A 15,336-nucleotide genomic window follows, 5' to 3' on the forward strand; every position below is an offset into this window, starting at 1 on the left:
AATTATTCTTTGAGCTTGGACTTGGTAACCATATTCTCCTCTCTCAACAGCCTTATTTCCTCCCTCTGAACTGTAACATGACGGGCCTTCATTCAAACACCCCATTTTCCAGATTCCTTCTATTCTAGTTCTTACTTGGAGCTTTGTCTAACACTTGAAATCTAGGAAGGTTCCCTGTACAAAGGTAAATATTTCTAAGGTGATTTTCAACCCATGATAGATTCAAAATAGAATCACTACAGGTCATTTGTTTGGGGATATTTAGCATCTACGCAGTCTGATCATTGACTAAAATGAAATCAATTGGGGAAAAAAAATAGCTTCCATGTCTCAGTGTATGTCCAGAGGAAAGCCTGGCTTCTCTTTTAGGGCATCTATTGCTAAATACTTACCAGTTTTGCCATCTCCAAATCTTTTACAAGATTCTCCTGATAAACTTCCACCAACATTTAGGCTGCCTTCATAGAATGCAAAGTCAATACCCACGGAGCCTCCAAAACATTTCCTGACATCTGTGCTTGTAACACCTGCAACAGGGAGACAGAGAAACACAAAATGCTGAGTTAATAAAAGACACTTGATATGGTACAACTACGTCACAGTAGTAAAAGCTAGCTTCAGCTTTGGAGTCCAAAATGTGTGGATTGAAAGGCTGGTTCTTTAATCCAATTTCAGTTTTCTCTTCTGCATGGTTCCAATCAAAATAATTCTTGAAAAGAGATATGGAGTGTACATACTAGTTGGTAAAAGACACCAGCACTCTTTCCTTTGGCCATTTTTTATTGAGTGATTTTGAGGCAATAATTCTGTCTCATCCATCTGCATTTGCCCCCATGCCTACTTCAGTGCCTGGCCCATGATGGGTACCATTACTCTGAACTTTTGCACTTATTTACCCCTACTATGAATGCCTCTCCTCCTCCCTTTCCATCATCATTCCAAAGGCTTCCATTCAAATGTCATTTACTCCATGAAGTACTTTTGGAGCTGAATAATTCCCTCTTTCTTCAGAGCTACTAAATTTCTCTGTGTCTGAATGATCATCTTCATCACAATTCTTTTTGTTCAGGTCCTCACTGCACCCCAGAGAGGCCAGAGTCTTGCTAGAAGATGGATGGATCACCATGGAAAGTTTACCGGCCCTTCAGATCCCATAAAGACTGTCAGGCCCACATTAGCCATCTCTGTATCTGTCTACATCTGAAGACCCACTGAAGAACCTGAATTTTACAGATGAAGAAAATGATTCTCAAAGCGATAAAGCCATATTGCTACATAAATAAACAGACCTGGATTTCCAACCCTAGGTCTGACTGACAAAATAAAACTAGATAAATAGACCGGAGGAATATTGACCATGCTACAGAGTTCAACCTTTTTGGTAGCTAAAGGGGTCTTCTGAAAGTTTTAAACTGAAATTTGTATTTTGAGACATCATTTCTTTAATCTACAACTATACAAAATAATTATTTCCAGTCATAGTGTTATTCTGTCAACCATAAAGGAAAAATAATGTAGACCTGTTATTCAATTGAGCTAAAGATTAGATTCACTATTTTCAAGGGAGTATTGAGCATCAAACTTTATTTGCCTGTGCCCCCATTAAACTGCAAACTCTACGAGGTCAAGGATTTCTATCTAATTCACCATTGTCTTGTCAGCATAGCAATGCAGTGTGTGCCATGTCCAGTAAGTATTTTCAGAATAAATGATTGATGAATGAAAAAAACATGTAAATAAATGAACGCCCTGAGTCCTTTGGTAAGGGTTTCTGATAGAAGGAAACTTAGAAGTCATAAGTCCTAAATTCAAATTCCAGTCACTAACACCTTGTGTGATCCTAAAAAAGGTCCATGATCCCACGGGACCTCAGTTTCCCATTTGTGGAAAGAAGAGGTTGTTATCTCTAAGACCCCTTTCAGCTGCAGCCCTCTGTGACTTTTTGGATATCAGTTTCTGAGTCACTCTTGAGCTGAAAGTGCCTGGGGGAAGTGATGCTCTGAGCACTGGCACTCAGCACCGAGCAAAGGGCTTCTTCTGCCATTTCCATTCAAACACTTTTAATTTTTAATGCATTACTAATTGGGGGAATATTTAGCATATTTAATTGTTTTGATTAAAAAATGCTTCAACAGTGATAAACAAAAGTGGATGAAAAGAACTTACAGGCAGAAGCCAGAGTGATTACTTAGGTGAGTGGTGGAGTGCTGCTGAATTAAAGCGACAGGACAGGCTGATTAATGGGGGTTGGAAGATGCCTGTGGTGTGATTATGCTCATGAAGGATCTGCCGACAGCCTGCCACGTGCTGCTGGGAAAAGAGAATTCCAGCCTGACTTAAGCAGCATGACTTGACTGCAGAGAATTGCCACCTGAGGACCCCAAAGTGGGTACCAGCCGGCAAGGGGAGACTGTGACTTACAAAGAATTATAGAACCTGAGAGCCGAAGCACACTTAGACACCTAGCTCATACTTTTTGTTTAAAGCTGAGATGCCTGAGGTTCATGAAGGTTAATTATATTGCCTAAGGCCATGCAGTTAAAAACTGGTGAAACAGATTCAAGCTGAAGTCTGTCATGTTTAGAAGCCTGCAGTATTTTTATAATCTCAGTTATTACCTCAGACTAAATTCTGCCATCTGATAGAAAAATTTAGTAAGCACCTACTGTGTACCATCCGCAGCATATCACATATTGGACAATGTAGACACCTTGAGAATATAATATAACTAATGTGAATATGATGCAAATCTGCAAAGGTAAGATCCTGCCCTTGAGAAGTTAGCAGGCTAGAAGCAATGTCTTAAATGAAGACCAATCTGTATCCTGACAGTTGCTTGTTTCAATACACCAGGGCTGGAAAGGAGTCTCTCATCAGAGGCTGTAAGAGATGCCAAATTTAGAGCTGTCTACAGTGAGCCTGTGGGAAAATGAGACAAATAACCTGGGGTCAGGGCAGGGGAAGTAAAACCTTGTACCAAAATCCAGGAGTTGAAAATGGCATTGGAAGCCAGGACTCAGAGACATAAACACAAAGAGTTGGGGGTGAGAGGAACAGAGAAAGGGGTGGAGCTGTTGTACAGAACTTGCCCAGATGGGCATATAGGGTGGATAGACTGACTATATTCATGGAACCAGGTGATCCTCTGCCATTGCTCTACCACTATCCCATCAGGCTGGACTCCTTAGGTTTAACTTTGGACCAGATTCAACTGTAGTTTGTTTTGGGCTTTTGAACTCAGTAAGCTCTGGAGTTGATCGGTCACAACCCAGGCTATACATTGAGGTCATCTGGAGTGTGTTTGAAAAGTACAGGTAATGAGGCCCAACCTCTATCAATTCTGATTGTATATTTCTATGAAATCAGAAATCTGTTTTTCAGACAAATATCCCAGATGATCCCTCTTCATTGGATCTTAGATCAGATGCTGAGTATGGTGGTCCTGCAGAGCGTATCTGGTGGCTTACCACAGGGCTCTGGCATCCTGTCTCAGTTGGTGCTTTTGTCAATGCCTCAGATATGGACCTAGTAGCCAGTTCCATCACATCCACTCAGAATAAGAACTAGAAAAAGCCAAGGATAATTCACTTAAAGAATCAGGATCCAAATGGCCTCAAAAGGATTCATGTATATCAGTATTCAAGTATATTAGTCTGTTCTCACACTGCTAATAAAGACATACCGGAGCCTGGGTAATTTTATAAAGGAAAGAAGTTTAATTGACTGAGAGTGCAGAATGGCTAGGGAGGCCTCAGGAAACTCGCAGTCATGGCAGAGGGGAAAGCAAACACGTCCTCCTTCACATGGCAGCAAGAAGAAGTGCCAGGCAAAGGGGTGAAAGCCCCTTATAAAACCATCAGATCTCATGAGAGCAAATCCACTACCATGAGAACAACATGAGGGTAACCACCCCCATAATTAAATTACCTCCCACAGGTCCCTCCCATCACATGTGGGGATTATGGGAACTGCAATTCAAGATGAGATTTGGGTGGGGACACAGCCAAGTCATATCACCAAGCATAGCAAAATGAGACTGAACTGGGAAAACCTTAACATCCTACCCTACAGACAAAATACCAAATGCACAAGCACAGTGAGAAATAGACACAACTTAGCAGGAGAACAAAAGAAAAGGCCTTGGAGTTTTAGATTACTCCCCGCTCAGTAGGGTTATGAAAGCAGGTGCAAATTATAATTAGTAAAATGAAGGAGGAAATAATCTCACTCTCCTCTCCATGGGTGAAAGAAACTCAGAGCTGTGTGCAAAAACACTTTAAAACAGAAATAAGAAAATACGATTTTCTTCAACGAACATTATCCAGGCTTTACAAAGGAAATCCTGACATATGTGACAATACGGCTGAACCTTGAGGACGTAATGCTGTGTGAAATAAGTCAGTCACAGAAGGATAAAGACTGCCTGATTCCACTTATATTAGATATGTGAATTGTCAGAGATATAGAATCAAAGGTTAGCATGGTGGTTGCCAGGGGCTGGGGGCAAGAGGAGAGGTGGAATTGCTAGTCAATGAGCATAAAGTCTCAATTATGCAAGATAAGGTCTGAGAGCAACATGTCCCTATAGTTAATAACTGTATTGTACTATTAAAATTGGCCAAGAGGGTAGAATTCATGTTAATATTCTTACCATAATAAAATTTAAAAATAGAGAATAATCAGAGAAGAATAAGCATGAGGGTGAAGACCTTCAAAGCCACATCCTTTTGAAAATATTAGAGGGGACTAAGGAAGTTTACTTGAAGAAAGGAAAAAAGATTTCTCTTTAAGAGAGACCAGTAGAACTGGATTATAACTCTCCAGAGAGTTGTTTTGAGGAAGAAGAATTAGGCTTATTTGTGTAGGTGCAAGGGCAAGAACTAGGACCCAAAGGAAGGCAAGTTTAGGCTTAGCATAAGGCAGAGCATCATCACAGTCAGAAGCCAAGCAGAGATGAAGTGTTTCAGCAGACAGTGAGTTCTCACCATTGCAGGGGACCAAGCTGGGGCTGTCTGTTTGCCTGTGAGGGTACAGGAGGGTTTGAAGGGTTGAAAAGAGCAGTGATCTTTTAAGGTGACTGCTAATGCCATGATCCTGAATCTTTAAGAACACATCAGAATACTTTAAGAACATTTGAGACAACGTCGATAAGTACCTAATGATGTTTTACTGTGTTAGAGGTAGCTGAGAAATAAGGAGGACTAAGGAGAGTGCTTGACCTCAATGAGCTGAGATTCAAGTGTGGGGAAATGGACAAGGAAACAGACAATTACTGCCATGTGTGAGGAGCACTCTGACACAGGGCAGCGAGGTCAGGGAAGGCATCCTTGGGGGTCAGGAGAAGGAGTCAGAGACAGGTAGAACAAATAGGGACTAGCCAGACAAAGCCAGGAGTATTATGGAGATGAGACTGACCATGCAGAGGACTTGTGCCCTCAGCAGCAAGATGCTACTCAGAAAAGTCAATGTGACTTAAACTCCAGAGTGGAAAAGAGGGAGATGCAAATCAGTTGAGATCCCTAAGGAAGTACAGTTTTTCTGCAGAGGAACATTCATTATGCATGGTGAGTGGCAACGGTGGTCCTGAAAGCAGCCTTCCAAACCCCTCATTCCCTGACATTCTGCAAAGGGGCTCAGAGAAAGGAAGCTAGGCAGAAGAAAGAGACAATGTTGAGCCTGCAGTCCCATGTCTTCCTCCTACTTGACCCTCTTCAGAGGATCTGGTTCTAGATGATTTCAGCCATGACAAGAGAGAGCATAGTCGACGGCCAAACTCTGCAACAGAGACTTCCTGAGCTAGAATTCCACCCTTGCCCAGTGACTATGTGAGCAAATAGGTTAACCTCTCTAGGAGGCTGAATTGCTTCTCATTCTAGTCTGGTCTAAAGGTGAGCTGTTTTTGTGGCTCCCTGACAGGCCAGGAGCCCAAAGGATATGTGTCTGGCCACCATGTCTTCTACTTGTTTCCCACTTGGTCTTGGTGGTGGCACAGGTGGGAGAACGGTTCCGCGGCCTACCATTCACCTTCTCTGGTAGTGACCTCACACCTCTATGGAGCTTTTGCATCTCTATGGCTCTCAGGAAGAACCAGGCAGCTTGCTTTCCAAGGTGCCGGAACACCACAAGTCTGTCATTCCTCAGATTAAAAGCATTAGGTGAAAAACAGCAGGTGTAGTGCATTATTTATCTCTTTGCAACAAACAAATGCCATTCATGTTGCTACGATTTATCTGCTACATTGCTTTGCTGTATTTGTTGCCCCCAAAGACAGTCTCAGAAGTGGAAAGAGAATCTAATAGTCTATTTTCTGCCGTCACATTGGAAAAGATGATTGGAGTCTGTGGCTGGGCTAGTTGGGAGGTGTTAACTAACTCATCTGTCCTCTTTGCGTTTCTTTTTATCTATTAAAACTCACATTTCTTCCCAACCATCTGAGAATAAAATAAATGCCTAGATGCCTTTGCAGGTGCTAGAAAGTCCCTTTATCTCTTTAACTGAGCTTCTCCCACTCAGTTCCAGACAACCTTTCCTCATTCCCCAAGGGCCCTATATCTATGCCCCAGTGTATCCCTGTGCTTCTATCCCTTTAGCTCACTCTAGTAACTGTCAATTTCTTGGTCTGTTCTTCTTATAAGACTACAGGCTTCTAAGTCATCTCTTGGGTGTGCAAATCTCTACACAGAGCCTGGCATGGGCCAAGCCCCCCAGGAGGGCTTGGGGACAGGCTGACTCCAGTTTATCTAGACAATGCCTCTAAAATGTTTTAGGAGTCACAGGTCTTCCTTTAATTGAAGATGCAAATCACAGCTTTGTAATATCTCATGCTAGATTAATATCTCATACTATATTTTATAAAGTACTTTCAGCTGCATTATCTCATTGGAGACTCTCAACAATATTCTGGGGCAAGGAGGATTTACCCATCTTACAGACTCACTAGGACTAGAGAAAGCAGGAATTGTGGTGGTTAAGAGTATAACCTCCAAGTTCAGAGGCTTACCATTCACCTTCTGTGGTAGTGACCTGAGTAACTCACTGAATGGCTTTGTGCCTCATATTCCCAATCTTTAACATGGAAATGATAATAGTTTCTATAAGTGAATCCCTAAAACTTGTCTGGCACAACTAGGTGTTCAATAAAGATTAGCTGTTCTTGTTAGGTAACTTGCCACAGTCACCCAAGACTAACAGGCCCAAGAATCAGGTATTGAAGCAAGATATGCCCTACTCAAACACAGTGAGTGGATGGTCCATTTCATCAGGCTACTGCTATTCTGCAGAGGAACATTCATCATACATGGTGAGTGGCAATGGTAGTCTTGAAAGGAGCCTTCCAAGCCCGTCATTCCCTGATACCTCATTCTGCAAAGAAGCTCAGAGAAAGGAAGACAGGCAGAAGAAGGAGGCAATGCTGGGACTGCAGTCCCATGTCCTCCTCCTACTTGAAAAGGGCTCTTCAGAGGCTCTGGTTCTTCTAGATGATTTCAACCACGACAAGAGGCAGCCTAGCTGAAGGCCAAACTCTGTAACAGAGACTGCCTGAGCTGGGATTCCACCCTTGCCCAAAGACTATGTAGGCAAATCGTTTGACCTCGCTTGCCTCAGTATTCCCATCTGTAAGATGGGGAGTTTAATACTGTGTACCTCCTAGCATTGTTGTAAATGTTCAATGAGTGATCCATGCCATGTAATGTGCTCAAGACAGTGCCTGGAAAAAAAGGGAGGCTGAGGAGTTTGCAAAAATCAGGATTTCTTAATGGACACTACTGCAGTATAAGTGGTTAGCACTAGAATGGTTGGTGATGACAAGGGCACGTGGTGACTTCATAAACACTATTATGTACTGGGTAGAGATATTCCATGTATTAGCTTACTCAGTGTTCACACATAATGCCACAATAGGAATAATCAGTCCCATTTTAGAAAGGAGTAGGTTGGGATAGCTTAAACTTAACTTAGATAGCTTGTCACTTGCCCAAAGTTATACACCAAGAAAATAACAGAATTGGGATTGAACCAAGGCCTGTGTCCAAAGCCCACGTTCTGTATGCCATATTATACTGCCTATGTGACAGAGGTTAAGGATGGCCCTGGGAAGAATGTTGACACCATCTCAGCTTTTCTCCTTTAAGTCTGAAGCTGTTTTCAGTGATATTAGAGCTGGAAATTCAAAATCAAGACAAAATCAGAAGGATGGTGCTGAGAGTCTCAGTTCCATGTGTATGTAGATGACTTAAGGGGAGTAGGGACAGAGCCAAGAAACTAGGAGTCTGTCAGTCAATCAATACCATCCATCACCGTGAAGCCTGGTTGTCATGGTAACTGGGGATAAAGCCTGGAGCTTGTTAGAATCCAGTGACTGTCTGTTTGGGTGACTGGTTGGTTAGCAGGCACACACACACACACAAAGACCTGCTGGGCCATCCCGGAGTCCCTAGCCACAAACATAGGGCCTTTCACAACAAGGTTCCTGCCCACCTCACCCTCCTCATTGTCCAATTTCAGCTTAGAACATTTAAGATACCACCCCTGACTCTGCAGAGTGTTAGGAAAGCTCTGGAGGCTGCTCAGCATACGTGGGCTTGGATTTGAAACCACCCAAGCTAGAAAACGCTGAGTCTCTGCAGTGGGCCAGTCTTAGTCGATGGGCAAGACTCTGAGACACAACATGAACAGGATGCACGCTGGACACAGGCAGCTACAATAGTGTGACACTCAGAGCTAAGTCTTGAGTACACTAAAGCACCTAAAACAGGCTCCCAATTCAAACCTGGGGAGACAGAAAACCTGCCTGGAAGAGTCCTATTTGAGCCAAGCAGAGAACTGAGGATGAATAAGCATAAACCAGGTGAGGTGCAAAAATTCCAGGTAGAAGGGAGAGGTGCAAAATTCCAGGTAGAAGAAACAGCATATGCAAATCAAGGAGAAAGTGTATGGTAAGTCCAGGGACCAGTACATTGCTCAGTATGGTGCAGCGCAATGGTGAACAGTGAGCTGGAGGTCTGTGCATGCTCACTGAAATGCTGGCCTCCTTTTCCGTTGCAGAGACTCTCTTGCTTTCAGTGTTCACCTTGCATGATCACTGTAGCTTGCCATCCTCTCTGTGGTTTCTGAGAGGTCAACACTGACTCTGGCCATTATCATCATCATGACTCCCGGCATAATCCAGTCAAGATTGTTCTCATTTAGGCCCTGGCCTCAGCAGCAAGCTCTTCCATAACCAAGTCCAGCCTTTGGGTGGATCTGAACATTCATCTCCTTTTACTCACCCTTATATACTTGCTGCCCCAGCCATTTCCATGCAACTCCCTTCTCTTCAAGGCAAACTTCTACTCCTAGTAGAAAATGAGGCTTGATTCTCTTTAGGGTTTAGCAAGTGGGAGGAGAAGAAAAGATTGTTTCTCCCTCCTTTTTGCTTCCACTGTATTTGTTTCTATTTAAAGATTTATCACATTATGTTATTCTTGGCCCCCAGCTGACTGCACATTTCTCCAGAGAAGGGCTCTGTGTGATTCACCCCTGTGTTCCCAGAAATCATGGGTCCTCAGTGAGCATTTACTGAATGAGTAGATGAGTGGATGGGTGGAGATTAGATAATGAGTACGGTTTCCCACTGAGATTGTTTCCTGTTTCCAACTTTGTGTAACAAGGGTAAAGGTTCTACTCAGAATCATCCTGAAAGGGATTTATAATCAAACAACAGCCACAATGCATAAATATGATAGTAATTTAAGGGACTTAAATTATATGGCTTGATCAACTGGGCTGCCTTAGCCTTATTTTAGTAATGGTATAGTAAATACACAGCCTAAGAGCCCTGTTGCCCTTAGTCCCTTGCCTCTGACAGACATCACTAATCGATCTCAGCACTTTCAGACTGAGTCCATATCTGGTGTTCCAGTCTTCAACTCAGCAGTCTAGGTAGCATTTGCTCTCAAGACCACTTGTCATCCCTGGGTTAGACACTTCTTCCAGCCTGCAACTCTCTGAGGTTCACCTCTTTGAGTGTCACCAGCCAGCACACTATGCTAGTTCCTGGCTCTGTGGCTGTACTTAAGTTTCAGAACAATCACGTGCTTGTCAGTTTAAACATTAACAATTCTCCCAGTTACAATCCCCAATCAATGGGTCAGATTGACCCAACATTACATTTAGTAATGGATATAAAAAATAATATTCCCTTAATTATTTTTAAAACCCAATTTACTCACTTTTAAAGCTATCACAACAGTTTGATGTCTTAGAAAGGAAAATAAATGAAATAAAATAAAACATCTAGGTATACTGCAAGAAACATTGCACTTGGAATTAGAAACCTGGTTTCAAACCTCACCCTGCCTCTGACCAGCTGTGTCACCTTGGACATGTTATCTTGCCTTTCAGTGCCTGGTTGTCCTCATCTTACAGATGAGGACAGCCACAAAACAGAGCTGGAAGGGTTGCCACTAGGCTTGGAGGAGATAATGTGCATGTAAGGGTTCCGCATGCAACCTGCTACAGAGTTAGAACCCAATGATACTTATTCCTCTATTTCCACTGAGATATGCTTTTGGAACCATTGGATTACATGAGACTTTCCAGACCTAGCTCCACAGTTGTTACTGACATCTGCTTCCAGCTTTCCACCTATCTATCTTCCTGTGATGGTTAATTTCATGTGTCAACTTGACTGGGCCATGGAGTGCTAAGATAATTCATCAAACATAATTCTGGGTGTTTCTGAGTGAGAATAACATTTAAAGAATAACATTTAAATAACATTTAAAGTCTTTAATAACATTAAAGACTTAATAAAGTAAACCGCCCTTTCTAATGCACATGGGCCTTATGTGATCATTTGAAGGCCTGACTAGAACAAAAAGACTGACCCTCCTCTAAGTAAGAGAAGATTCTTTGTTTGTTCAACCTGGAACCTTGCCTTTTTTTTTTTTTTCCTGCCCTTGGACTTGAATGGAAATGTCAGCTCTTCCAGGGTCTCAAGCCTGCTGGCCTTAAGACTGGAAATACATCACTGGCTCTCTAGGTTCTCAGGCCATCAGACTTGGTCTGAAATGAAACCATCAACCCTCCTGGGTGTCCAGCTTGCTGACTATAGATATTGGGACTTGTCAGACTCCATAATCACATGAACCAATTCATTGCAATAAATCTCTTTATACCATATATACATTTTATATAGAGATAAATAATAGAGATACAGGTATTCTATTAGTTCTGTTTATCTGGAGAACCTGACTAATATACTTCCCAATGCCTCCCTTAGGGCTATTGATGATTTTTCCTTTATTTGAAGTAATTAAATACATTTTTTATAGTTAGTGGAGCACACTGAGTTAAGATTGTGTTTTTAATACTTTCTTGACCACTCTCAAAGTAAGAAATACCTCTTACATCCTGATCCAGTTTACACACATTCATTTTAAAAAAGATTTTTTTCTTTTTTGAGACGGGGTTTCACTCTGTCATCCAGGCTGGAGTGCAGTGGTGTCATCTTGGCTGACTGCAACCTCGACCTCCCAGGCTCAAGTGATCCTCCCATCTCAGCCTCTCAAGTAGCAAGGACTACAGGCGCATGCACCATGCCTGGCTAGTTTTTGTTTGTTTAATTTTTATAAAAATGTGGTCTTTCTATGTTGCCCAGGCTGGTCTCAAACTGCTGGGTTCAACCATCTTGGCCTCCAAAAATGCTAGGATTGCAGGAGGGAGCCACTGTGCTTGGTTTAAAAGAAGTTTCAATACTTAACTACACTTTGTGTGATATACTCTGGTACCTTGCATTCTATTATATTTCATTTTTTAAATGCTGATCACGACCCACTAAATTTCTTTTACAATCTACTAATGGGTTATGGTCTGCAGTTTGAAAAACCCTAGGTTAAGACATCCTTGAGACATTATTGCAGGTTGCTTAACATTACAGATTCTTGAGTTTGACTTCAGCAGTTAATAGCTATGTGACCTTGGGCAAGTTATTTAACAGAGAATAACTGAGCCTCAGTCCTTCTTTTGCGAATTGGAGATTATAATAATAGTAACCTTTTCACAGTCTCTCCAGAGAATTAAATGAGATAGTGCACTTAAATTGCTTACCCCAGTATCTACCACACAGTAAATACTCAGTAAATCTTGGCTTTCTTACCACCACTGCTAGAGTCTAAGCCTTTCATATATAGTATAAAATGAATGACAGGATGTACGGAAAAAAGGATGAGTACTTGGAAGATTCACAAATCTAAATCAGAAGACCTAGGTTCAATACTGAGTCATGCTGAGGCATTTGCTTAAGCTCTTTGGATTTCAACTTTCTTTCTATAAAACTAGGGGAAATAATAATATAATTCCTCATAATGTTATTATGAGGATCAGTTTGAATGCCAGATGTGAATGTGTTATGCTCTACAAATAGTAGATGTTATTATATGTAAATACATTTTGCTAAAACCAAATAGTGAATAAGAAAATAAATTGCTAGTTCACTTTGGGTGGTAACTAATTTGGCTGTCCACAGAGTAAATTATCCCTGACCATAATCAGATGATTTTGACAAAGAGAAACCCCATTACTTTCTATGAGCCCCCTCATGAGGGGGACCATGTATTAATCATCTTGGTATCTAGACAGTGTTTCCCATGTTATGTGTACTTTATAAATGTTTGTCAAAGGAAAGGCTAAAGGAATGAATGAAATACAGGAAGGAAGGGAGGAAGGAGGAAGAGGATGTAGAGCTATAATTGGCATTAACTTTAGTGAGGTTTTAAATTCTGTCCCTGTAGCTTTTTAGACATTGTCTGTTAGTTGGTAGACTGGCTGGTCCACAGGCCCTGACTGGAAAGAGATGATCAATAATGGGTTGGATGTATTGCACTCTTGCTGGAAGGGTCTTTCCCAGGGTCACTGTTATCTGGCATCCATCAGGGTCAGGGATGATGGAAAGCAGGCACTGATTTGAGCAGAGTTGTTAACACTTTGAAAGATAGTGATGAGAATTCAAAGTGACCTTGACAAATGGGAAGAGTGGTCCCTCCAAAACTGGATGAAGCTCTGGAGACAGAAATGAATGAACCTGATCAAAGAAATGGGCAGGTGGAGGAGGAGGCATGATTGCTGAGGCTCCAAGTTCATAGCAAATGTACCAGCCACTGCAGGCTGGACATCATGATAATAATTTCCCTCCCAGTTGAGCAATGTTTCACAGCTGAGTGATTGCAGAACCCTGGGAGACAGACCTTCTTAGCCCCACTTTACAGATGAGAGAACAGTTAACGTTCCAGAGTTGATAACTGTAAATTTGGGAATAATAAACATATGACAATATGTTTACATTGTACATAGTACAGCAAAAATAGGTAACATTTTTGAACTCTTACTCTGTGTCAGGCACTAAGCCACATGCTCACATAGATTGTTTCACCTCATGTTTACGGCAACCCTATGAAGTATGTACTGTCATTGCCTCATTTAGTAGAGGAAACCGAGGCACAGCGCAGCAAGGTTAACTAATTTGCCTGTGAGTCACATGGCTGATAAAGGGTGGAAACAGGACTTGAGTCAGGCAATCTGACTCAGAACCTACTTCAGCAATTGAAATTTATTGAGTGCTTAATAGCGTGTGGGTCCTAAATAAATTCACTGATTCCTCACAACCAACCACTCTATGTGGTAGATGACAGTATTTCCAATTTGCAGGTGAGGAAACTGAAAGTCAAGATGATTAGATTATCTGCCCATGATTACATAGTTAGTAATTGGCAGAGTCCACGTTTCCAACCACTACGCTATATTCATATCCTTCATTAAAGGGAAGAAATACCTATTAAACTCTTACCATGTAACATGTACTTAGAATTATTCTCAACCAAACAAACCCTTGTTATCATTCTTATTTGGATCTTGAGGAAGCTGAGACTCAGAGAAATTAAGTGTTGTTCCTCAATCAAATTCAAACAGTTACTAAATGATAGAACCAAGATCCTTAGCCAAATGTTTCTGGCTTCAAGGTATGGACTCCTTGCTACCATGTCACCGCCATGTTTCTTAATTTCACAGAGCTTGACCACAATGGCTTTAGTACCTACTGACCCCACCTGAAATTATAATCGATAATCGTAACTGCTGCTTGGACAGTATTTAAGGTATCACAGTGCTTTTCATGACTATCTTGGTTAATTCTCACAATAGTCTTTTAAAGTAGTTATGACGGTCTCTACCTTAGTCATGAAAAAACTGAGACTTAGAGATATGACACATCAGCTTCTGAATGGCAGAGCCTAGATTAGAAAAGAAATCTCAGGGAAAAGAATTTTTTCCACTATCACACTGTCTGTCATCTTTGATGTGGCCTGCTGTCTTTGATAGGACTGCAGAATGCTACTGCTGTTTTTTGTGAGCAAAGCATCAACTTAAGTCATTTCCTATGAGGTCTTTGCAAAGTCCTTTCAATAAGGCCAAGAATCATAGCAGTTTAACTTACTATTCTATGCAGGATTTCCATTACAGCATCCCTGATAGAGGAGGTCTGATCAGACTCCTTGAGATTCTCTAACTGATAGAAAGCATTCTACCTCATGTTGCAGTTTGAGGGACCCAGGGCTCAGAAGCTGAAACAAATGTGTCAAGTCCCATCCACATGAGCCACAGAAGGGGTCTGGAGCAGACCACCACCAGCATGGTTCCAAAGGCATTTATGAAATATCCATCTAAGCTCTGATACATTTGTCACTGTGTATGTCTGCTTGGCTGGAGGGAACCTGCAGAGAAATGGCATAGCATGGTCATCAGTAATATTAGGAATGGAGAGAAAGGGGTGGATAGTGGATACTGAGGAGATGACTAATGAGATATGAGGGGGAGAGAAGGAAGAGACAGAATTTTTCCCAGGTTGTGATAATAAAGGCAACTGAGCTGAAAAAGAAAGAACCCTGGATTTTAACTTACTTTGCACATTTTTCACTTACTAGTGATATGACTTTTTTGCTTCGTTTCCTTCATCTGTAAAAATGAGAAAACTATGCCTACCTCACAGGATCATTGTCAGTGTTAGGAGAGGAGACTTGATATGGAGCTTAGCACATAACAAATAGTCAACTATTTTCCACCTCTCTATGTCAAGCAAACTGGGAGGATGGTGGTGTCTCTATAGAGGAAGAATTCAGGAAGAAATGCTTGAAGGGTTTGGGGTGAGAAGGGCATGAATGCTATTGTTTGGAGGTGCCAGATTCCCGGTGGAGATGCTCCACAGACATATGAAAATATGGGCAGGGATTCTGGAGAAGAAAGAGGACTCTAAATGGAAATGTGGAGGTCACTCACATGATGATACAAGTTGGAGAAGTGGAA

At 41.7% G+C, this 15,336-nt stretch overlaps 1 protein-coding gene across 2 annotated transcripts in view; it reads right to left on the minus strand.

Annotated features, from left to right (window-relative positions):
- C8A (complement C8 alpha chain) overlaps positions 1-15,336 on the minus strand; it is a 62,767-nt gene that overhangs the window by 10,726 nt on the left and 36,705 nt on the right. For both annotated transcript variants that reach the window (XM_032296856.1, XM_032296857.1), the window contains exon 8: positions 393-527. In XM_032296856.1, the coding sequence (XP_032152747.1) occupies positions 393-527 (135 nt within the window). The remainder of the gene's footprint in view (positions 1-392; positions 528-15,336) is intronic.

Source organism: Sapajus apella, unplaced genomic scaffold (assembly GCF_009761245.1).
Source record: "Sapajus apella isolate SASKATOON/1434 unplaced genomic scaffold, GSC_monkey_1.0 scaffold36, whole genome shotgun sequence".
Classification (NCBI taxonomy): domain Eukaryota; kingdom Metazoa; phylum Chordata; class Mammalia; order Primates; family Cebidae; genus Sapajus; species Sapajus apella.